This window comes from Aptenodytes forsteri, unplaced genomic scaffold (genome assembly GCF_000699145.1).
Source record: "Aptenodytes forsteri isolate BGI_AS27 unplaced genomic scaffold, ASM69914v1 Scaffold272, whole genome shotgun sequence".
NCBI classification, from domain to species: Eukaryota; Metazoa; Chordata; class Aves; order Sphenisciformes; family Spheniscidae; genus Aptenodytes; species Aptenodytes forsteri.
Genome location: NW_008794885.1, coordinates 223,290 through 247,496, shown reverse-complemented (window position 1 = coordinate 247,496; position 24,207 = coordinate 223,290). Strand labels below are relative to the sequence as shown.

The following is a 24,207-nucleotide window of genomic DNA, read 5'->3' as shown; positions in this document are numbered from 1 at the left end:
ACTTGTGAACTGAGTGTAGAGCACCAGCCAGTCAGAGGCTGTCCTGCAGGTGTGTGCCTGTTGTAGGACTTCATTCCTACAGAGCACCGATTAAAGTGAAGAGTTACCAGTACCAGCTGTCATTCTTACTGTTCGGTCTTGAATGTTACGGTGATCTGTTCCCTGTGTTTTTATTTGTACCTCTTCAAAGCTCAGTGAAGTAGAAAACCTGTCTGGAAGTGCTTGTATGCTTGATGATTTGACTTACAAAAATGTCTACAAAGGGCATTAACAGATGGAAAAAACAAGGAACGTGTGAATGCTGGTCTGTCTGTCCTGTTGATTAAAGGACCAGTGAACTTCTCACCTGAAGGTATTTGGAATACTTCTGGAATGTAAACTATTGAAGTAAATATTTTTAGAAATCTTGTTTTACATCCTGGTTGTCCAAATAGTACTACTTCTTTGTGATACTTAGATAAATCAGCAGTTCTGGTGCAGAAGATAAATATATTTAGATACAGGAAATTAAGGCTTTTCTTACAGATTGAAGGTCACAAGCAGAACCTGCAGGCCATGTTTAAGTAGGAGTACATTGGGGAATCAAGAGCTCATGTTACCCCTATCTGACCTGATCTGCCTGGTCACATCTTCTCTGGCGGTAAAGTAACCAAGGGACTCGCTGCTGTCCTGATCAGTTTTGCTTTGGGAAACTGGACTGTAGCTGCCTGTATGCAGACGGTCCCCATCTCACCACAGATAGGTTAGTGAAGGATTAAGTATGATAAACTAGTGCAAGGTATTTGCCAGTCTGATTTGTCTTTGCAGCTGATAATGGCTATTATCAGACTAGTAAGGAAATCGGAGTGTCAGACGACTTTGACTTAGAATCCTTCCTTATAGTACGTTCTGGCCTATATTGCTGTGTCTTACAGTCCAGTGAGGAACAATAATTTTCTTGGAGCTTCTAATTTGTCAGCAGGGGGTTGATAATCCTGTTAGAGTAGAGCACTGCAGCTGTGCATGCAGTTTGTGCATGCAAAACCCCAGGTTTTTGGATGAACTTTGGTCATTGTTGCTTTACAAGATGTCCAGGTATTAAAAGAATAATGAGCCCCTATACATGACTTCACAAAGACTCTTCCTGTGTATTACAGAATGTGTTTGTCCTGTCCCTCCTCTTCTCTTCCCCATGTTTGTACATTTTAGTGCATTGGTGCTTAGTAGGATAAGTGACCTTCCTTGCTGATGATGCTGCAATTAATATTTTGTTATAACCATAGTCCATTATGAGCTGCAGAAGAGGGAGCTGGAAGCAACAGCATTAAACTAGGGTGACCCAAAAGCCATTGCTAAACACTGCTGGGGGGAGTATTTATTGGGTTCCCTTCTTCCTTCCCCATTGCAGTTTAAAGCATCAGTGGTAAAATTACCCCGTGCAACAGTGTCTAGCAATCTGACTTAACAATAAACCTGTAGACTAAAACTCTTCTAGTGATACCTTTCTTTTTCAGTCTTTCCACTCATTAGAGTATTACAAGAAAGGGGATAGGTTGGGACTGCATCCATGTGCTCAGGGGTAGAGGAGGAGGGCTGGAAGCAGGGTTACTAGGGGTAAGTTTTGGTCAGCAGTAGGAAGGAGGCAGCTCCCATGGAGGTCAGAGAAGGAACCACTGTTCAGCTGCTGCTGGAGGTGGGGGTGGCTCTTATACCTCATGGGGAGACCTATGGTCATTAATAGTAGCACTGCCACCTACATTTGGTGCTTGTCATTTGTATTTGATGTGGGTCTTGTCCTCTTGTTAGAGTGCTGTCTTGAAGGCAGTTCCAGCAGCTAGGCTCCAGCTCTGCCTCTGCTCTTCACCCGGGGGTTTGGACTGGCTTATCCTGTCTCAGTCATTTTGTAGGACTTTATGCCTTTACTCTTAAGGGGAAATGGAGCTGTTCCACCCTGGTGCTGGTTTCAGGGGCTGAACATACCTGCTGAAGGAAGCAAGTAATAAAACCACTGTGCCCAGGCCATGAAGCCAGGTTAGTGCATATGCAATTCCTGGCAAGTCAGCCTGTTTCAGCAGCGGATGGGGCGCTATTATGTAGAAACCCTCCTAAAGTAGCAATTTGGCACTGCAGCCCAGGTGGTGAGACATGAGGGGCATGCTGACAGTTCAGTATCCACTGTCATCTTTTGATTGTACGTATTGATTTATGGTTTGTTCCCTTCCCAGAGGGAAGGGAACCAAGGCCTTGCCTTGCCACCAAGGCAAGGCATTAGGATGTTTCACAAGTCTTCCCTCCAGCAGGGTGGATGCTGCTAATTATCACCTGCTACATCACCAGCTGTCCTTGCCCTCACCTTCACTTCATGATAGCTCAGGTGGAGTTTAGCATGTACTTGGGGGGAGAATCATACAGACCCTGCCTTGAGCACCAGTTTCCATCCAAAACACAGTACTCCCTGATGGTTGAGAAGTCATTTATTGAAGAGGATAGCACTTTGAAAGTGTACAGAAGTCCAAGGTGAAAAATGGAATCTGTTCCTATTTCACTCCACAGCCAACCTGAACAGAAACACTATTTGCTTACCCTTATTGGCATGGCTGCCAGGCACACACAGAAGCAACGCCATACCTCACAGTCCCACTTCACACAGAGCTAATGGCTGACAACACGCTCCGTATGCTTCTGCAGTGCTGTAATGCCCCACCCTAGGCCTTAACAGCTCTTCACTAAACCTCAGGAAAAAAAAAACCCAAGCATCTAGGTGCACAGTTACAGGGGCATGGTGCTACTATTGACCAACATTAAGCTATGGGAACAGTTCAGCCTTCTGCAGTTCAACATACCTGCAGAGACCATTCTACTGCACTGGTATGTTGGTCTTGGTACTCCTGTCCTTCCTCATGCAAGGGTGTGTTGCTGGGAAACTGCTTCTACAAACATTCAAGCATGGTTTTCTGAAAAATCACACTGGTATGTTGGTCTTGGTACTCCTGTCTTTTTCCTCATGCAAGGGTGTGTTGCTGTGAAACTGCTTCTACAAACATTCAAGCGTGGTTTTCTGAAAAATCGAACTAGTCCCCAAACGACGTGCCTCCGTCTGCTCATCGTTCCTCAGCCTGAAGGCTATTTCTAGGCAGGGCTGGCATAGAGACAGTGTTTACTCTGGTTTTACTACTACGGCTGACAGCAAAGTTTTTTATTTAAGGCACTTGCTATTATTTGCAATTGCTAGTGCATCAAGCAGCTCAGCTGTAGCAATGCTCAGCATTGCAATTAAGCAATGTCAAAGGGAAGAAGTAATAGTTCATTATTACTGCGGCATTTCACCACACTCTTCTGTAGCAGTCCACTCCCCAGAGCAGGAGTTTGGCTAAAAGTTCCCAAAAGCGGGACTTTCTTCAGCTGTTCAGGGTGGCAGGAGGACCACCACCTACCAGAGGAGGTTAACAGCGAGCAATACCATCCACCCAAGGATCCATTTTTAATGCACTACAGCAGTCCATCTTATCTGTTTTACTTTTTCATAGCGTGGGGGGGGCTGGAAAAGCCTGGCTTTCAGGGGGAACATCCACACTCTCCTGCAGTTTTACACTGTAACCAGAACAGCCTGCACTGATCCAACACGTTACTCCAACTGATCTGGTACAGTCTCCTTGCCAGAGGATGCTCTCTAAATCCATTTCAGAACCCCTTGACATGAATCAAAAGGTGCTCACCTTTTTAAGGGCGTTGGGTTGAACCGTAAGCAAATTGATCCCTGGTCAGCCAAGACTGACTACCTCAGTAAAGTCTTGGCCAAAATGTAGAAATGAGTTTAAACCAATTTCGGAGCAGCCTATGATGTCACATGCTGCCTCCAGACATTACTATTACAAGCAGCAGCTAGGTAGCAGGCATTTTTGTGACCAGAAGACACTATTGCCAGTGTATAGCCTCATGAAAAAAGCACTTTCTTAGATGGAGGTTTCTATTCTTCTGGGAGATTTGCCATTTTCCAGAGTGTACTGTAAGCCACCTTACTTTCAACAAGTGAGTTCTCTGTAAACAAAGGGGGGGAAAAAAAAAACCCACCCAACCCCAGAACCCCCCCAAAACCTGTCAATAGTACAGTTGCCAACTTGGTCTTGCAGAGATCAGTGCCATGTTTTGGGACAACAAATACATAGACTGATGTTACTTGGTCTGTTCTCGGGCAGTAGCAAACAGTGAGTCTGTATAGAAAGCCGTTCTCACATTACTGCGTGGTCACAAGCTTTACAATCATACTGATGATCCGAGATCCACGGGGGCACATGCATAAATCCATGCTGGGATTCTTGATTTTATCCTGCAGCATCTGGTCTAGTTCACAGCGCAGCTCTTTCACCAGCTCAGCCACCTAACACACATGGTAAAACACAGAGGCGAGTGTAAGGCTCATGAAATGCATCATCTCCTGCATTCTAAACACAAGCACAGCTCTGCAGCACTCCCAGGGTTATCCCTCCTTTTCCTTACCTGGTGAGAGGCAGCCACAAACCGTATCCAGCCATCATCAAGAGAAATGACAAATTCTCCCTTCTGCAGCTGCATGTGAACCTGCCCGCCTCCAAGCAGGACCAGCGGGTACACTGACACCATACTGCAGTCTCGAATGAACACGCGGCTGGTCTTGATTTTCTCATGATATACCAGGTAGGGGCTCTCAAAGTTCCTAGTCTGGAACACGTACACAACATCCTCGTTAAAGCACCACATCTCTTCCTACCTGCTCAGGCAAATACGGGCCTGCCTCCCTCTTCACACAGGCCGCCCCTGCCTCTTCTACGGCTGCAAAGAACAGCAAATGTGCCTAAAATGCACCTGCATAATTAACAGACTCTCTCTGACCCATAAGAGCTGCCACTAGCTTTGCCAGTTATCCCTTGCTCCTTCCCACTTTGCAGTGAGCATGTGAGAGATCAGCTAATTCATTAATGTTGCCTCAGGGCCCCAAGTTCTCCATTTCATACTAAGGACATTTTCATGTGCGCATTTGTTATGCTCTTTCAAAGCAAGAGTGATGAACAGTTCAAAGCCTTTACAACTCAAATATGTGGTTAATGATTAAAAAACCACTTTTTTAAAGCAAGTAATTTATATCCTGGAAAAGCAATGAATCATCAAATATGGAGAGAGACTTCATGAGACAAATATTACCATACATCATGGCAGAGAGAGAAGAGCTCTTATTTAAGTATTAGCTATTAAGCTGGAAGGGAAATTAACTTCAGAGTTTGAGGACCCACAAAGAAACAAGCCAGAGTATGTCTCTGAATTATTTACCAATAAATAATATTTCAGCTGAAGAGACAAAGCCTGGGGAGGGGCGGTGGGGAAAAGTCATCTACATGTATGAAGGTGCTACGCATGTGCATGCAATCTCAGTCGATACTGAGGAGAAGCCAGGGGAGCACTGCAACTGCAACATTTTTGCGTGCAGCTTTGCCAAAACATCTTAAGAAAACATGAACTGAGGGGTTACTGCATCTGCTAATTCCACTCCAGAGGACGGAGTTTAACTGTGTGCCCAAGAGGACACTCTTAACTCAGGAACGCATCATTATTTACAATTCTAACAGGGGACAGTTCAATCATGAATTTTTTTTAAACATCAATAGGGATCCTCACTGTAATCTCAACTGCTCAAGCAAAGGTGATTTCTTTTATAAAAAAGAGCACGCTTTGCAGAAGAAAAGAATTCTGACCTGATAATTCACAGATGAAGGGTGAATGTGAACATAACCATCATTTTTGGTAACAAACTTCAGCTCTTCTGCTTTTGGTTGCATTTTGACTGCTCCTGTACTGGTCTTCTGGTATTTGCCCTCTGGCTTTTTCACCTGTATGGTAAGATAAAAAGTTATAAAAATCTGCTGTACCAGAAAACCTTTAACTTATGTTTTAATTTTATCAAAAACAGAAATTCTCAAGTAGTAACATGTCAAGTCACTAGAGACAGATAATTACACTCCGGGTGCTGTCTAACCCTGACTTCTTATTGTAACCTCAACCTAACTTCTTATTTGTAACCTCAACCTTCTAAAAAGCTGTAATTTAAAGTAGCTTCTTAAGAACATTTGCTGCTGGCTTGTGTGTGACACTAAAATCAGCCTGTAGGAACAGCAGCGCTCTCAAGCAATACAAACTGGAGCCCAGCTGCCTGGCTCTAACACTGTAAGCAGCAAGCTTTGGCAACCTAAGCCAGGCTCAAGGCTGCCACAATCAGCCCAGACTGAAAGCAGGCTGTGTGGATACGCTAGACAGGAGAAGAGGAAATGAAAAAGCGTTCTTTTACCTGGACAACATTGGGATACAGTGCAGCACACAACATAGCTGAGATCAGCTTGATGTTCTCTGCATTCGAATTTGCCTGTGAAATTAATGCATGCATTAGGTATTCTACAGGTAAGTCTATAAAGGTAAAGCCCTGCTTCTGGAATGATTGAATTCCTGAAACTGGTTTACTTTTACAGCTGCACTGCTGTGCTTTATAGGGGAGGACCAGTTACTGCTCCTAAGGTCTCAGGGTAGACCTGGGCTGTGTTCCCCCCACTATCAATGGAGCAAATTGGCCACCAACTGTCTTGATGCAGTTAGTGCTGAACCTAATTGTTCCCTAACAATTGTCTGGCTACAAAGCGTCTTGCCCCCGAGAGAAGGCAAGCACAAGTTGTCCCAATGCACAGTGGGACTCTACAGCTACCAAACCCTTATCACCTCATCATGTACCCCTAGGAGATCTCTGGCTCTGGAAGTACTGCTTTCTGAAGATTGTCCAAAACGCTGAAATATTTCACTGCCTGCTTTGTAATGTAATTCTGTTCCCAAAATAAGGTTGGCACTAATCCCAACATTCAGGCCAGGTCATGAGTCAGGCCCGTGCCTTTCCACCACTTGCTGACTTCTAACGTGTCAAGTCAGCAGTGTTTCACTGTCTCAAAGGAGCAGGTTTCAGCTCATTTCCACATCTGGGCCTGTTCCTCCTGGGCACATAAAGCCACATGCAATCGAGGCTAGTACCAGCACATACGATGTACAGGGAGGAAGAACAGAGCAGGTAGGAGGCGACTGTTGCCGGTGTGAGATTACAAAGCCGGGCTGTGGCAAGAAGCCCGCCAGTCTAGAGCCCACCTGGCACCCAGGTCAAATGAAAAACTGCAGCATTGTTTTGGAGCACTGAAATGCTGTGAATTACCTCTTCTCCTGTGGCATCCAATACGCCATCACCTCCTTGGGACCACTTCTTCTCAATGTCCCTGGCTCTTAATCCCTCCTTCACAAACCCGATGTCAGAAAGCAGTTCTGTGAATTGCCGTTTCAGACTGGCAATTTCCTACAAACAGACAAAGGGCTGGGATGGGTGCCACACAGAGTGAGGAGAGTCTTCACCAATTGCTTATTTTTGTCACTAGGACTTTGCCAGTGTCTCAACCAGTCCCTGTGCAAGGCCACAAAAACTGACTTACCTGAAGAACTCTTCCTGACAGAAAGTTCTCCCTGCAGTAGTTGTAGCTTGCCTGAGAGCCCTCTTTAATACTCAAACGCCATCCCTAATTGAGAGGACGGGAGGAAACCTTTAATAAAATACTTCAGCTTGAATTTCAAGCACATCACAAACCCCTGAGAGAGGCTACTGATTTTTAGCTCACCTTATAGGCCTGGAGAAGAGCCAGGTAGTCACTGTTTCCTACTGCAAACTCCAACTTCTTTTTGTTTGCTTCTTCCCTTTTATCCCATGGTGACACCTAGACAGGCAGTAACAGATTAAGCGTGTTCTTCCCCTCACAACTTAGACAAGCCATTGTGAGAGCTGCATGGCACATAATCTTTGGTATTTTCACAGCAGCTCACAGGTCGGAATGCAAATTTTCTCCATGGATAACAGAAAATATGAGGCATTCAAAAATGCCTAGTCAACAGCAGAGCACCTAAGCCCATTGTCCTATCTAACCACAAGAGATCCAAAAGTAAATTTGTGATTGACCAGCTCACAGAAAATACTTCATTTTGGGCAGACCTCTCTGCAGCTGCAGAATGCCAAGATCCATGAAAAACACCATGTGACAAATCTTAGCAAGTTAATGGAACTGAAGCTCAAATGAAAATGCCTATTATAGAGAAGAGCACAGCAAGTCTAAAATCCACTTGGGACTGAGAAAGAAAGGAGGTGTTAGTAACTCAGGACGTTCAAAAAGCTGAATTATATAGTTACTCTATATCAGCATATAGAAACTTATAGCACTTGAAGTCAAAATGCTGTAGAAGATGCCCAATAAGCATATGGAAAACAATATGCAATTAAATAACTAGAAAAATCTATTTCCAATTCTTTCACAACTATCCTCAATACAAACTATTTGCACTACTAATGGTAGCAATCAAAACTTCAAGAAAGTTTGACTTTTCGTGCAAGTTTGTACATTGCAGTAGAAGATTAACAACAGTAAGAGCACCTGTAAGTACAGCAGCTGATTCAAAAAGCCAAAGTGAAAGTGAACACACAAACTGAGATCCAAACTGAACTCCGCATTCAAAGCTCAGACATGTCAACTTCATTAGCACTGTTTCGTAATTATTTCTAACTGCTTCTTATATTACCATCCATTTTCAATTTTTACACCAAATTTGGACAAAATGGACTGACTGTACTTCTTAGTTCAAATTAAAACTAATATCCACTCTGTTTCTACTGTTCACTCATAATATAAATAACATTCTTGTTGCTGCTGTGTGGTTTTGGTCTTCTGCTTATAACTGGACTTTTTTAATGAGCACTGCGTTAACATATAAACAATGTAGGCTAAAAAGGAGAATTAAAATACAAATGCTGCAAGTTACAACAGTGTTTTGCTGCTGCATGAAAACATACTGCTTTCAAAGCGGGATACACGGTTAAGAATACTTACAAAAGGTGACTTAAAGGCCAGGCTGGCTGCTATAGTTAGTGCAGGATCCAGGCAGCGGAAGATGGTGCCAAACAGCATTAGCTTGCCAATCCTGACATCAACAGGCAGAGAAGCCAAGTGATATCCCAAAGGGGTGAGCTTTTCATCTGGAGTTAATGCTCCCAAGTCTTGTAGTCGCAGCTTTGATGCTCGCAAAGACTCAGTTCTAGGGGGCTCAATTAGTCGTGATAAGACAGAGTGAAGACTCTGTGCAGAAAACATCTCCAGAATCTTAATTCTTAAGGAGGGAAAAAAAATAAAAAATAAAAAAGAAAGATAGAAGAAAAAGCAGCTTAGCTCCATACACAGGACAAAAAAGCAAGCTTTTATAAAAACAAAACAAAAAACCAACAGAAAATATGCTTCTAAGAACATGCACCCTAGAAGAGGGCCTGTAACATGTATTTCAAGTCAGGAAGCAATGTGAAATAATAGGTGGGGGGCAGTGTACATCATCCAACCTCACAGACTACGTAAGAACAGATTCCTATTTAGCGCACTAGGGTTTAAAATGAAGTTTTTACTGTAAAAAAATAATTTTGTGTTGTTCCGTTTCCTTTTTGTACAAAGGGGTGCACAGTGTGCAGCAGGGATAGGAGGGCCTCTTCATTTAGCATTTGCGTGATGGTGGTGCTTGATCCAGGTTGTGGCTTTACTGCACTATGCTGCACAGAAACATCGCAGGAGAGTTTACAGCGTAAAGAGACAAACATCTACCGTGGGTCTGGAGTACAGCAATGCAACTGTCTTCTCCAGTGATGAGAGATCTGAGAGACATATCTTTTTCCTAGGATCAGATGAGAGCTAAGGAATGTGAAGAAGGACAGGGAGAATTGGTGGAGGGTGCGATTAGGGGAGGCTCTGGATGCAGAGGCTATGTGATAGTAGGATCAAAGCAACCAACCAACAGAGCCTTAGATCTCCAGAACAAGTTTCTTGGTTTCACAATGTGAGAAAACACTGAGCAAACTAAACACCTCGGTAACGGCATTCCAGGTGCTCCCTGCAGTGGAGGAAGGACATTCTGCATGCTGACTTTTTCAGGCAATACAGGAACAACAGCTCACCTTAGACAAAGCTGCTCCAAGGGCACTCTTTGTATTTCTGGTAACTGCTGTTTTATAAGCTGATGGCTATAGTGATGGCTACTGAAAAGATGAAAGCAGACGCCTGAGGCTACACGGCCTGCTCGCCCTTTCCTTTGCAGAGCGTTGGCCTTGGACACAAATGTGTCTTCCAGACTTTCCATTCCTTTGCTTGGGTCGTATCTACAGGAGAGCAAGAAACAGGCTTATATTCACGAGTGCAGAGTGAACAGGCTGGAGGTCAAGCAGACAGATGCTGCCAACTTCTGTATGGACACAATTCCCACCCCTGCAGTTGGATCTGAGTCTAGACTGGCTTCCTCCACCTTGCAGCAGCTTTCTGCAGATCAAGTTCCTTCAAGTTTTTCCCAGCTCTTTGGAAAGCTAAAGTATGCAGCTCAAGGCATAGAGCAGCTTCCCAGATCACAAAGCCCCGAAGAATGAATCCCAGTACCTTTTCTCTTTCATTTTTCCAGAATCAATCACATAGACCACATCATCAATGGTGACAGATGTTTCTGCAATGTTTGTAGAGATGATGATTTTGATAACTCCTGCAGGAGGCCTGAGGAACACAGACTGCTGTTCTTCACTAGACAGTGAAGAATGAAGCGGATAAACAACACACCTGGAAGGACAATATGACAGCATGCTCAGTGCATCTCCAGCCTTTTCCCTCTTGGGAACAATCTGCCTGTACACACTTTTGCCTCAGTAGTACTAGACACTGCCCACAGCCGTTCAAAGCAATATAAAACCAGCAAACCTCTCTGCCATATCACCTTTAAGACACAGAATCATAGAATCATTTAGGTTGGAAAAGACCCTTAAGATCATCGAGTCCAACCGTTAACCCAAGTGTTAACTCCCAAGTCCACCACTAAACCATGTCCCTAAGCACCACGTCTACACGTCTTTACCTCCAGGGATGGTGACTCAACCACTTCCTTGGGCAGCCTGTTCCAGTGCTTGATAACCCTTTCAGTGAAGAAATTTTTCCTCATGTCCAATCTAAACCTCCCCTGGCGCAACTTGAGGCCATTTCCTCTCGTTCTATCACTTGTTACTTAGCAGAAGAGACTGACACCCACCTTGCTACAACCTCCTTTCAGGTAGTTGTAGAGAGCAATAAGGTCTCCCTGAGCCTCCTTTTCTCCAGATCAAACAACGTCAGTTCCCTCAGCCACTCCTCATAAGACTTGTTCTCTAGACCCTTCACCAGCTTTGTTGCTCTTCTTTGGACACGCTCCAGCACCTCAATGTCTTTCTTGTAGTGAGGGGCCCAAAACTGAACACAGTGTTTGAGGTGCGGTCTTACCAGTGCTGAGTACAAAGGGACAATCGCTTCCCTAGTCCCGCTGGCCACACTATTTCTGATACATGTTCTAAGGGAAGGTGGAGAAGTTTACAGAAGGGACAGGTCTCAGAACAGAGTTGAGCAAAAATTCTGCCTCTTCTGAAAAGTGTAGAATCTGCCATTTATAATGCCAGACTGGAAGAAATCACTCCAGCTAACCTTGCCATGGACATCTGTGTAAAAACTGTTTAGTCAAGGAGATCCAATTACATCTCCATGTAACAATCTAAGGCCAAATGCAACCACAACTGAATGTGTCTCAGCAAACATTCTGAAACAGAACAAGGGCTGAAGTGAAGTTTTCAACAGTCCACTGGATCATGCAGAGCACAAAATGGAGAACACTCATCACTAGGGTCTCTGAGAACTTCAACAACTAACCTTCCTGAGTTGAGGAGAAAAAACAAAAAGAGCAAGCCAATAAGATAGTAGAAAAGGAATTATCCTGACTGGAGTCAAGACCTTCATATCACAAGCTGTCTCACACATTTAATAACCTTTACTTATCCCTGGATAAGGGCAGGCTTTGTGCAGGAAGCTACCCTTTATTTATGGGTAAAGACCAATAGTTTTGGAGCTTTTCTGCCTTACCTCTTGCTGTGTCTGTTATTAAAAAGAGCATTAGACTGGAGCTGCTCATAAAGCATCTTGATTTCTGCTAGACCAGGCAAAAATACCAACACAGCACCTATATACATAGATTTAAAAAAAAAATAAAAATCACTCAACAGAAATTTTATCAATGTGCAGAAGGCCCAAGTCAAAACTCCAGCTCTGTTTTGCAATTATTGTACAAAAAACCCACAGGCTGCAACAGTCCCTCACCAAAGATTTTCCAAAGTAGACAATTCTCTCACCTTCCCCATCCCATGTATATCAGGGGCTTTGTTACTCAGCTAGAACTTTATTTTTTTCAAAAATAGTCAGTAACTACAGAAACTCTGCCTGCAAAATATTAGCTTTGGGCTGTCTATAAGCGCACAGCCTCCATGAATCTACTTTTGGTTATCTCTCAAGGACAATGAAATTACCTGGGGGGTATGAATGTCTGCCAGCAACTATCCACTCCAGCAAGGCTTCAATTAATTCCAGATTAACTTTGTCCAAGTCCATGACAGACAATGTTTTCAACACGGTCTTGTTAACCCCTGGGGAAAAAGAAATAAAACACACAGTAAGCCCACCTCTTGTAAAAAACATCTGCTGGATGCATTGAACCAGTGTGGCTGCACAACCAACCACACCTCGGTTTAAACAGCATCTGGCTTAGACCAGACAGAGGTAGCTCCGTAAGTGACTCAATGCATCGCATTCCCCCTTCTATGCTTTCCTCTGTTTCAGCTCCTCCCTTCCTTTCTCATGCCTTACTGGGGCTCACACCTGCCCTGTGCACAGCCTAGACAAGGATTCATCTACTAGCAGAATGACATGTGCACATACTATTTGGTAAGAGCAGCCGAAAGCCTTCATATAGCCACTTACAGATACCTCCAGGACTACCTTCTCAAGCTCTCTCTCCTACCTTCCAATGTTTCTTACACCAACTCAAAAAGACACCCAGATTCCCTTACTCTTCTGAGATAGTAACTGTCTAGCAGCAATGCGAAGCTTTTAAGCAATGGCTCTCACTCAATACCACTGTGGAGCTCACCATAAGGGTGTGCAGGGAGGAACTCTCCAGGACTAAGCACAAGGAGGATTTTGATGATGACAGAGTGGGAAGTTCATGGAAAGGTCTGCCTCTCTTATTAAGCCATTCACAGAGTGACTGAATTTCTCAAGGAAGGCTCATCATGCTGAAGTGGGCAGATACATGCTGTGCTTTTAAGTAAAGCTGCTTCAGCAAGAACAGATACAGAGAAGAAAGTGGAATTATCAAGGCGTCTGAAAAGGGATGGAAACAGATAGTAGCTGAAAACTGTTCATTTGCAGATGCTGTTTTCAGCCTGTTTTCAGGCAAGATGTTTGTTCTAGTTTAAGAGAACAATGGGTTCTCTTTTTTTTTTTTTTTTTAAGCTGGCAGGAGGTTTCTGATCTCTCCTAGAAGTAGTGACCTGCTTAACTTCACAAGTACAAAACTCTGAATTATATACATGCATTCAACATACAATATTATATGCTAACATACCATGTTGGCTACCAAATATTATATGCCAATTTATTAGATTTAAGAAGGAGCTCACCTTTATATCGTGTAAGGAGCTGCTTCAGAGTTAATTTTTGGTCTGGGTCTGAATCTCTGACAACTGTGTCAGTGCCTTCCAGAAGGCCAGCACGTCTCAGGTCCTCCTCTACTTCTTCAAAAGCAGTTCTTTTGTGTCTTCCATTCTGTTTGTTTTCTTGCTTTGTCTTGCGCCTGTAGGGACTACTGTCCTCTAAAACATACCTAAACAGCAGAAGAACATTTAGTGGCATGGAAAGAAGCCTAACAGTCTCCTAATAATTAGCTACAGAGATAGGCTATCAAAAGTATTTATTTATAAATCTGAGAGGAACTTTATATATGTGGGTTGCAAAACCATAGACAGTATCAAGGTCAAGGTGTCCTTCCATACTGGGATGTTAGTCTTTTAAAAGCTGTGATGCGAAAGACTAGGACTGCAAACTTGATCTTGACAGCTAAATGGGCAGCTCAGAGCAATAATCTGCAAGTAATTTACAATAACTGATCAATTTACTATCTGGAATATCTGAGCTGCTGTGACTCTCCAGTAACTACAAATGGTAACAGGAATCTAGTACCTGAGCTGCAAGGTAGGGCTTACAAAAAGGAATTGTTTGGTATCCTGCATTTTTCGCCTTCAGTGCTGAAATCTACCTTCAAATTTCTTTTGCTTGCCAATGTCTAACCAGCACTGAAACAAGTAAAGCACAAGCACTGACAAACTCTTCATGGCAAAGCTCACCTTTTCTTGAGTACTTATGTGGTATCTAATGCAGAAAGACTTGTTTTGGCATGAGATCCTAGACCCCACTGCAGTATAAGAAGTATGGTTTAAAGTCAGTGCTTTAGTAGAACTCCAAGACTCCAAGGTGATGGGGGAGATTTGAGAGGATTTAATTTTTAAATTTATGCACAGAACTACTGCAGTCTCAAGGTCAATAGTGCAACCTCAAAGGCCAAATACATCTGAGAATGTTTGGCAACTTCATACCTTGTCATTGCAATCACATCTTCCAGAAAAAACTGATCCACAGGAAATGTTCGACCTAAAAGGAAACATGAGAATAAATCTACACGCCACATAACATGCAGAAAAGAGGAAAAAGACATAAGATGGTTATTATTTCACACAGGTTATTATGTCATACACTGGCTTCACAGCTCTCGTCTATACTGCACTCTTCAACACAATTTCTGTCTAGGATAAACAGTGGATGTTTTCCAAGCATGGTTTGGTAACACGCACTTACACAATCAGAGAAGGGCTGATACACTTATGGGAACATATCCATGAAGTTACGTGTTTCTGTCATGCTCCATGTAATAACTTAGCAATTTAAAAGGCACATTTGGCTAAATGTGTACACATCCAGCCTGATCCTCTCACTGCTTCTTTTTCACAAGGATAGAGAAAAGTCTTCAGCTGTGGTGACACTAGCTCAGGGAACCATGTCATGCACACCATGTCATTTTTGTCTTTTGCAGAAGGAAATTCTCCTGGTCCAGAGACAGCACAAAAAAGGCTCCATTTCCAAGTCTTCTCTCTCCTAAATCTCTTTGGTCTTTCCTTCTAAGCCCTTGGAATCATAATTCTCGTATAAATCCTCATCTCGCCACTTTGCAAATTAGCCCCTTGCACTTGAATTGAGAAACACTTCGCAAGCAGAAATACTGAAAACAACCCCCTAAAACAATGAATGTGACAAGATAATAAAAATGAATGGTTTTCACCTGGTATGTTAATAATTGGACAGGAGTGAAAGTATTGAGAAAAAAGTTCTGCATTCAAGGTGGCACTCATTAGTATAATGCGCAGGTCTGGCCTCTGAACCATTATATCCTTCAAAACCAGCAGCAAGAAGTCACTGAAGAAGACAAGCAAAAAGACATTTGAATTTCTTCAGCGTTAACTTTCAGAGTCTCTTTTTTTCCTCCCCATTCTGTGTACCTTCCTGGTGTTTTCAATAGCACAGCAATACCACCTCAGAAGCATGAGCTTCTCAGAATGGCTGGAGGCTAATAACACAGTAAATTAATGGAAGGCAATCTGCTTACTTTTTGGTTGTCCCTTATTAGAGTGTCAGGATTACTTGGCAAATTCATTTAAGCAATAAAAAGCTCTACCTACCTTATAAATTAATTACATTAATGCCAACACAAGAACATTAGATAATGAATTAACTCAAAGTAACAGATGAGTCCTTTTTGCTTACTGGAAGAGTTATTCAAACTTACTCACTTTTCCCTGCTTACTGTATTCTTCCCTACATAATTATAGCTTTTGTGGCATGCCTAGAAGACTGGCTTAAAGTGATTTTAGATGAGAAGGAAGAAGAATCCTTGAGAGATACAATCCCTTTTATAAGGCTAAAATATAATCTGAGCTGTAGAATAACAGGTCACAAAGTCTCCTGGAAACCCACTGATTTACAGTGTTTCACAAGGAAAACATCAAAGAAAAGAATCCTTGCCATTTAGTTTACAGACATACTGACAGACGTTATCTTTTGCCTGGCATCAGCAGGTAAGTGGGGTAAAACTGCAGGAGGCTGGAACAGGTAGGATGAGACTCTCCAGAACTCGTAAAATCTATAGACTGGAAGAAAACATGAGCACTTGTCCCTTGCAGGTGCTCTACTGAAGCCTGCATCAGGAGAAATAATTCCCAAAAGGGCATGTGAAGAATTAGGGTATTTGGTAAAAGCTGAAACAAGGGAAGAATAAGAACGAGACAACTGTGGTTAAAAAGTTACTTAACCCTCCAGCCCCATCCAAAACCTCTTTTCAACACATCTGCAATGTGATGGCAGATCGGAGGCATAAAAATTTAAGAGACGTGCTTTCTTTGCAAGCTGCTGCAACACAACTTCCTACCGCCCAAAGACAAGAACCTAAAACCAGACTCCTTCCACCATCCCACATTACTGCCACAGGATCAACAAGTCTGACTTCAGTTACTTGCACCTTAGTCACCTTTATCCTTTTGACTATGTTTCTTCATTTTGCTTATGGGATAAGAGATTATTTACCTTTCTTCTGTTCTTTCGTGAACTTCATCAACAATAACATGTGTGATTCCCTGCAAAGTCAGATCTCCTTCCAGCCTTCTCAACAGAACACCAGTAGTGCAGTACAAGAGTCTGGTAGCTGAGGACTTGAATGGTAAGACAAAGCATTCAGTTGACTTTGTGCAACTTAACATAGTGCAAAGAGAGTATGTGTTGCTGTAAAGCATTCGGTTTCAGCTGAGTGCCAAGTTTGACAGAAAGGGAACAAGCAATCCCTGCTGGAGACGAGCTGAAAGCTTTTCTTTCTTGATTAAAACTTAAGACCATCTGCTTCTTACCAAGGGGCATTGCTAACTATAAGGGGTAAACAAAAAATCTGAACTGTTTTTCCTGTGGAAGTTGCTTTGTGATAAACAATTCAGATCTCTGTCCCTAGAAAGATTTAGTGAATCTCTTTTGTAACATAGTTCTTGGAAAAAGCAATCAGCTGCAACGTAGACAAAATTTACTTCCGAGACAGCGGTTTGAATTCAACCCTCATTTCTGGCTCCACTTGGGAGACAAATGGAAATGGAGACAAGCGGAAATGAAATCAGTAGCCTTCCAGAGGACAGAAGCATACTCATACTCTCAGACCCCTTCACCTGTCTCAACAGAAAGCAAAACCGCAATACAAGACATAGTACTGCACTCTCATTCTGTAAAGTGGACTGTGCAACTTGAGATGAAATAAAATATAGAATATATTTCATAACATAATATAAAATATAGATGATACAGACTTGCTTATCTCACTATATGCCAGATATAGGGCAGAGATTCTGTATGCTAGAGAAGCACTAAGCACATTTTAATAGAACTAAACGAAAACCAACAAGCGAAGCATATATACCTTTACACTTTCTAGACGGATCTGATATCCAACAGTGAGTCCAATCCTTTCTGTTCTTTCTTTGGCTACACGTTCAGCCACAGAAATGGCAGAGATCCTGCGAGGCTGAGTGCAGATGATGTTTGCAACTCCGCTTGGAGATCCTTGCAATGAAGCATCCAAAATAAACTGAGGAATCTGAGTGGTTTTCCCACATCTGCACAACAAAATCAGGGATTACTTAAAAAAAAAGCCTTCACAAACCCAACACCTTCCATCCATGTAAATTAAGATGACTGCATTCCACTTGAAATTTGCTTTTTTTCACTAGTGTCATCCTTCACATGAAGTTCACCTAGGACTGCTGTCACTGGTCACAGATGGACCACGACCCTAACATTTTCAGGACATGGATACATATTTCACATTCTTCTGTGTATACTTTGATACACAGTATCTTTGTATATCAAAGTATACTTTGATAAAGTCTGTATGTGCAATCAGACTCTTACCCCGTCATGCCGCTCACAACAAGTACTTGGTGGCTCTTCAGCAAATCAAGAATGGTTTCCCTCTCTTGCCATGCAGGGAGCTTCTGTCTTTCATACAACATGGACTGGAAGCGCCTAGAAGACTGATACACAAAAACAGACAGCATGGCAGTAAGAACACCACTGGAGTGGAACAGAACCATTTGAAACAGCAGCCTGTGGCTTAAATATTTATTTCTCTAAAGTAAGCATGAAAACAGATATTCTGTTCTGTACATTATACCTTTTTCAGCCGAAATTGCGTGCAGATTTTAACATTTTCGTTATACAGAGACTTTGCCTGCACATCATACTTTTTGGAAAGCTTTTTCTTGAGGTTCACATAACTCTCATTCTCCACAACAACTTGTTCAGGCTCATCTTCCTCCTCCTCTTCTGCCACCTCCTCTTCTTCCTGAGGTTCTGACACTGTTGAGGCTTGACACAGAGAATGTACAGTTAGGTATTCTTGTTACTAAGGAACAGGACCTCATCAGTGCTGCAGAAGAGAGACACATATTCCAGGAGCATTCTCAATAAAGAACGTTGTTAGACTGGAGCTTAGGGTCTGCAGGACTGTTTTTGACATGCATTTAGTTCCAAACTACCAGCAAACCTCCCCTCACCCCATCAAACAAACCACAACTTCTCCAGCTCCAACCCACTTGTCACTACCCCTGCACCAGCTGTGCTCTGCAACACCATGGTCTGGGTGGCCACATGGTGAACCAGACTGGTAACTGGTTTGCCTTCCCGAATGTTTTTCATGTGTCTCAGCTCACCTCTCCAATTCACCACATGACCACTTCTATGGGGCACAAGACTGTGGTGGCAGCACCAGCTTAAATTAATTAAAATTACACTGTAACATTAAGTGTTAAGCCACTGCCAAGTACTTTTAAACCACGGCTGAAACTGGACCAGGTACTTTGGTGCGTACTGCCTATCAATTGAAGTGGGATTTGCTCAGACAGTAAGCCAGCCCTTGAAAGTTTTAAGGCTACGTTTATCTAAACAAGGTATTTTATAACATAAGGAAGATTGTATAACATAAGGAAGATTATTTGGAATCTCTGATTTCAATTTCTGGAACACAGCTCTCTGTCTGTGGAGCTGTTAAAAAAACGGAATAATTTGTTTTACTGTAACAAAAAAATAGGCTGTCACTATTTAGGTGCTCTAAAACGTGATGCAGTTGTTCTTGAAAACTTTCTTCAAGAAAGTTTGTCTTAGATAAAACAGTTTTGGAATTGAGAGCTTGAAGGTCATCTATGCCATGGAGTTGCTGTCACCCTGCCGTGACACAGTCCCAACTCTCCGCCTGTGAAATCAACCTAGTTGCACTTGCATGCAAAAAAAGGGATGATGCCTTGAACAACATTCTAGAACCGCTTGCAACATTTACTTAGCCTTAAATCCACATTTACAAAATTAATTTTGAGGAGGGGTTGGTAATTTTAAGTAATTTAAGTACCCTTCCAAGCACGCTTCTCTGGTCAATTTTAGTGAGCTCACACCACATCTCTCAATGGCTTTTCATTGATTGTGGGGGAATAGGCATCGTTCACTCTGCCAGCCCAAACTCATTAGCTCTGTGTGCCTTTAACTCAGTTCTTGCTAGCAGAAAATCTCTCTGTTGCAGCTTTACTATGGAAGGGACTTCCTGAGGCACAGATTACGGATCTGGCTCACCACATGATCTTAATCTCCAGAAATAGATTTGGAACAGGTGCCTGAATTGGGCTCTCTGCCTTCTCTCTTTTTTTTTTTTTAAATCTTTTTGACTGTTCTTAGCCCAAAAACCATAGAGGGAAATTTGGTGTACCTTCGGACATTCGATTTGAACCAGATGTACTCTCTGTCTGCAGCTTTACCGAAGGTGTTGCCAGCAGGGTCATAGGAGGAACACTGTACTTGTGGTAAGTATTTTTAAGTAACTCGCTTATTTCAGATTCATCTTGTAAGCAAGTCACTAAGGTATACACCACTGGTTCATTAGACTCTGCAGCTATCAAGGCCTTTCCAAAGAGGAATTCAGCAATGTGTAAACGACAAGCAAGAGCTAGATTCTCGTTGGTGGAATAAAATGCCACAAGAGGTGCCTGGAGTGGATACTTGTTTTCTTCAGGAAATCTTACTTCAAGTTCATATACAGGACCATCACTGTTAGGTCTGAGATGAGCATCATCTACAGAGTTCCTGGCTGGTTTCAGTGGGTGGTTTGGAGGGAATTCATGTCCAAATCTGCATTTTGAACCAAACCTGCAGCCTCCTTGGAGATAAAATTTACATATTTCCTTTGAAGTCTGCTTTGCTGTGTCCCTAGTACAACCACCCTTTTGTTTAGATTTGCTGAGCCTGTTTTCTAGGTACTCCAATTCCAAACTAAAAGTCCAAACACGGTTTTGAATTCTTTCTACAAATTTTTCTCCATAGATTGACCGGAGGGCAAAAGCCTCTTCTTGTCTCTGTTCTAAACATTCTTCTTGACTGGCTTCAGCAGCTGTTGCAGAAACCTGCATCTTCTCTCCATATCTTTCGGTAAAGCACTGCAATAGCAAATACTCCAATGATGCTCCAATATTACCATTGCAGGATCTCAGTACTCTCCTACAACACTCACTGTCAAAACCATACCTGCAACAAAACAGAGACAACATGGCAAAAAGTGAGTGACAGAGACTTGTATGAAGCAAAATAACCACAGATGTGTTTGATTAGGCTTACAGGAAGGAAGCATGTATGGCACGAGATACTATTACTACTATTGGGGGAAAAAAACCCACACCAAAATATTTATGCTATTTTAAATGACAGTGGCAGGCAGTAATTTGGTGTCTGTCAATGCTAGTCTGTTGTTTATAAGGTGACAAATTAGTTTATGTGGCAACTATCTCACACTTCAGAATGTAGCACATAATAGTTACAGGATTAGATTTCCCAGTTGAACTATATAAATTAAACTCTTCAGAAAAAGCTGAGTCCTCTCACATATAAAACACTCTCAAACAAAGCAAAAATAGTTAGTAAATGCTCATATCTGAGCAAAATGGATGAAGAACACTTACAAGGTTTTGAAACATTACCTACCTAGAAGAAACATGCATATAACAGCAATGCTCCCCGAGTTTCCCCAATATCTGTTTCATTGTCTTGGAGAAAGAACTGAAAACTTCACTGAAAAAAGGCTGGAGTGATTTATTTTCATAAAACCATTATTTTAAATTCATCTAGTTGAGGATTAAATTTGTAGGAGATGCAAACTCATCAGTTCTGCCCATAGAACTTCCCTAGAGTCAAGGGGAAGTCCAAGCACTGAGGGCTTACAGTATCGAGACTAGTGATTTACCTCTTCAGGATACATATTATTCACTGAAAAGCATCACCTGGAGAGTTTGTGCACAGCAAATGAAGACACTTCACTTTCCACAATTCTGTGCTCAGCTGGATCAGCAGACGACCTTGGTATTACGTCAGAAACTTCCTGATCTGTTGACCAGCACTGTTCATCATCAAGGTAATCAGGTTCATCATCGTCTTCAACAGAACCAGCTACTCTGATAAAAAGAGTTATCAAATGAAAATGAAACAAAATTATACTGTTGAGTAGACACAAAACTCTGCCTCTGCAGTTTTAAATCCTCCATGTAAATGGAGGATTCTGCTACCGCTTTCCCAGAGTTAATATTGTAGAAGAACAAAGCAGACTCAAAACCACAGGATTTGAGATCAAATTAAAAGTTAAGGGAAAAAAGAATACTGTTTTCATTTCTAACAGTGTGCCTGTTAAAGCATGCTCATCTAGAGGAGCTAGAAGTAGTGCCTCTGTTTAAACTAACTCTGATTCAGGAGCCAGCTCCTGCCCTTGAAGCTCTTGAAGAAGTTCTTTCACTCTTCTCTGATTCTCTGATGTCATGTGTATGGTCTGCAGAGGCATTCTCGCTTCAGGTCTCTGCTTCGTTTGCCCTCCTCTTCTGGCAGGGGCATTTGATCTAAAAATTAAAATAGAACATAACAATGACTTATTTGCCTGGCTCAAATGATCTTGACTGAATTGCGATGTGTTAGGACCTAACCCTGTAATTCAAAACAGGAAAACCAAAACAAGATGAGTCTATCACCTAAGGATTATTCAGTTGCGTTCATTCTTACATGACCAGGATGTGTGTGTCTATATCTGCGTGCACACACACATGCATATATGTATTTTATCCTATGTCAAACCCAAAGTGATTTAAAAAACACTTTGCTAGGTAAAGCTGTTCTCAGACTACAGGACAACCACTTATTTCTAAGCTAGATTGGTCAGAATACATTGGTCAGGATACTAAATTAATTCTAAATTGCTTATTTTCCATGGCCCAGCTTCTGCTTTGTAATACACAACAATGAATATCCTGTGTTTATTAGTGTTTTCTGATCAAAGACATTCTGAAATTACTTTATGATCAAAGAAGAAAATCAGAGGTTCTGCTCTTTAAAAAAAAAAACAACCCAAAACTTTCCTAGCTATAAAATGTTAAAAATGTTAATCAAAAAAGACATGTAAAAACTGCTTCATACTGAAACAACTTCATCACCCCTTCACTCTTCTGTATATTCAAAGATGTCCAAAAACCAGCCCCAAAGTATCCCAAACATCTCTATGCCAACCCCCCCACCCCTAAATTAACAGAAAGACCTGGATTCCAGCCTTGGTTCCTCGAAGAGACAAAAATCATCCCCATCGTCCCAAATTTTGGTTGAACATTTCCTATTTCCACCAAGTTGAGACTTGTTTGAATGGCCACTGCTGCCTCCTCTTCCTCCTCCTCTTCCACTGCCTCCTCTCCCTCTTCCTCCTCCTTTGTTGAGCTTTCCTCTTTTCCTCCCTGCTGAACTCATGTTCTCTTGATGAGGAAGGGAAAAAAAATAGCCCTTAGTTATGAAGATGATTTAGCACATTGCAAATGTCTGGGCACACATTACATTATTTGTTTTTCCATGTGACAAGAGAAGATACCCTCTCAAACCACAGTTAATTATCTGCACATTGGTGTATTTGTGTGCACCTGAAGCAAAGCACATTCTTCTAGAACACTGTTTAACAAGTTCTGCGGTTTTAGAAAATAAATGTAATATTCCTCACAGCTGTTCAACCAAAAACTGCAGGATCTCTGGCAAAAGGATAAGCCTACCAGCAGTGCTGCCTAGCCTAGGACCTCCAGTTCTGCCACTATGATGGAATTTTGTTGGACATGGGAGCCCGAAGGACAAACCTTCAGGGGAACTGTCACAGCAGAAAGCAGCCTGTGCCGTGCCCTGCCACTTTTCAACTCGGGACTTTGCAGGGCTGCGCGTAAAAGGTCGAAGGGGAGCTGAAGCCAAAGATACAGTTTGTTTCCACATTAATCTGCTCCTGACCCATTCCCTTCTGCAAGGAGCTGCCCAGATGGCTGAGCACTCTGTGGAGCCTGGGCAGGGGAGTGATTAGGGACCTGTCTTGGAAAACAGAAGCCCTCCTCTCCTTCTCACAGCAGGATCTTCACCAGCTCTGACACAACAAGCCCCATCAGTATTAAGCAGTTGTTGTCAATGACAGAATGGCCCAGCACCATGCTCCTGCAAATGGAAAGCTATTGCAGGGACAGGTGAGCAGCTGTGGACAGTCTGGCAGGAGCTTATTACCTGGATCTTTGCACTAGCACCTCCAGAGCCAGGACAAGAACTGATGCGGCCATGCACGAGTAACAGCCCAAAGGAGGGCTTGTAGAGCGGCAACAGTTTGGGGCTCGGAAGGAAGCAAAGTTCCCTTTTTGTGGCAGTTCTCCCCACCGGAGCTCCACCAGGACTGGACAGGATTTAACAGACCCCGCTCACAGCAGCCTGGCATAAGTGAGGGAGGCTAAGGGGGTGAGCACGGCAGCCGGACATAGACACTTGCAGCCGTCCCCGAGGACGCTGTCACACGGAGTCTCAGTCTCCTTCCTCTCAACACACAGCACGGAGCCCCCGGTACAGAACAGCTCCGCTCCCCTGGGTCGCTTCCCTGCCGAATCCTCCAGCACCTCCCCGCGCCCCACGCCTCGCACACCTCCTAGGGGTGCCCGATCACCAGCACCCCACACCCGGGGATCCCCAAACCTCCTCTCCTGGCCTTGCCCCTCCCTCACCGCAGGGGACCCCGTCCCCTCCTCCCGCCCATGTTCCCGGGACCCCATCCCCTGCCCACCCACCTCCCCTCAGCCTCCTTCACGGCCCCCCCGCG

General features: G+C 42.9%; 1 protein-coding gene and 1 long non-coding RNA gene across 2 annotated transcripts; both read right to left on the bottom strand.

Moving 5' to 3' along the window:
- Positions 1–2,438: 2,438 nt before the first annotated feature.
- LOC109279339 lies at positions 2,439–2,905 on the bottom strand. Its single transcript, XR_002086131.1, has 2 exons — positions 2,823–2,905; positions 2,439–2,785 (listed from the first exon to the last, which is right to left on the bottom strand). It is a non-coding gene; the product is annotated as an uncharacterized LOC109279339 (long non-coding RNA).
- A 48-nt stretch (positions 2,906–2,953) lies between these two features.
- Positions 2,954–22,844, bottom strand: DHX57 (DExH-box helicase 57). The gene is made up of 23 exons (XM_019470888.1): positions 22,642–22,844; positions 21,800–21,952; positions 21,347–21,517; positions 19,786–20,597; positions 18,205–18,398; positions 17,943–18,064; positions 17,452–17,647; positions 16,581–16,705; positions 15,283–15,416; positions 14,543–14,597; positions 13,571–13,773; positions 12,419–12,535; positions 11,979–12,075; positions 10,485–10,658; positions 10,013–10,213; positions 8,907–9,183; positions 7,650–7,745; positions 7,467–7,550; positions 7,196–7,333; positions 6,296–6,370; positions 5,706–5,840; positions 4,477–4,677; positions 2,954–4,357 (listed from the first exon to the last, which is right to left on the bottom strand). The coding sequence occupies exons 1-23, from the start codon at positions 22,842–22,844 to the stop codon at positions 4,214–4,216; spliced, it is 4,107 nt and encodes a 1,368-aa protein (XP_019326433.1). The 3' UTR covers positions 2,954–4,213.
- Positions 22,845–24,207: the final 1,363 nt, after the last annotated feature.

Coding starts and splice junctions, on each gene's coding strand:
- DHX57 (XM_019470888.1), bottom strand. CDS start 22,844: ATGAGTTCAGCAGGGAGGAAAAGAGGAAAGCTCAACAAAGGAGGAGGA. Junction 21,518..21,799: donor GAGCTGGCTCCTGAATCAGA/GTTAGTTTAAAC, acceptor TCTTTTTATCAG/AGTAGCTGGTTCTGTTGAAG. Junction 20,598..21,346: donor GCTGTGCACAAACTCTCCAG/GTGATGCTTTTC, acceptor GTTTTGTTGCAG/GTATGGTTTTGACAGTGAGT.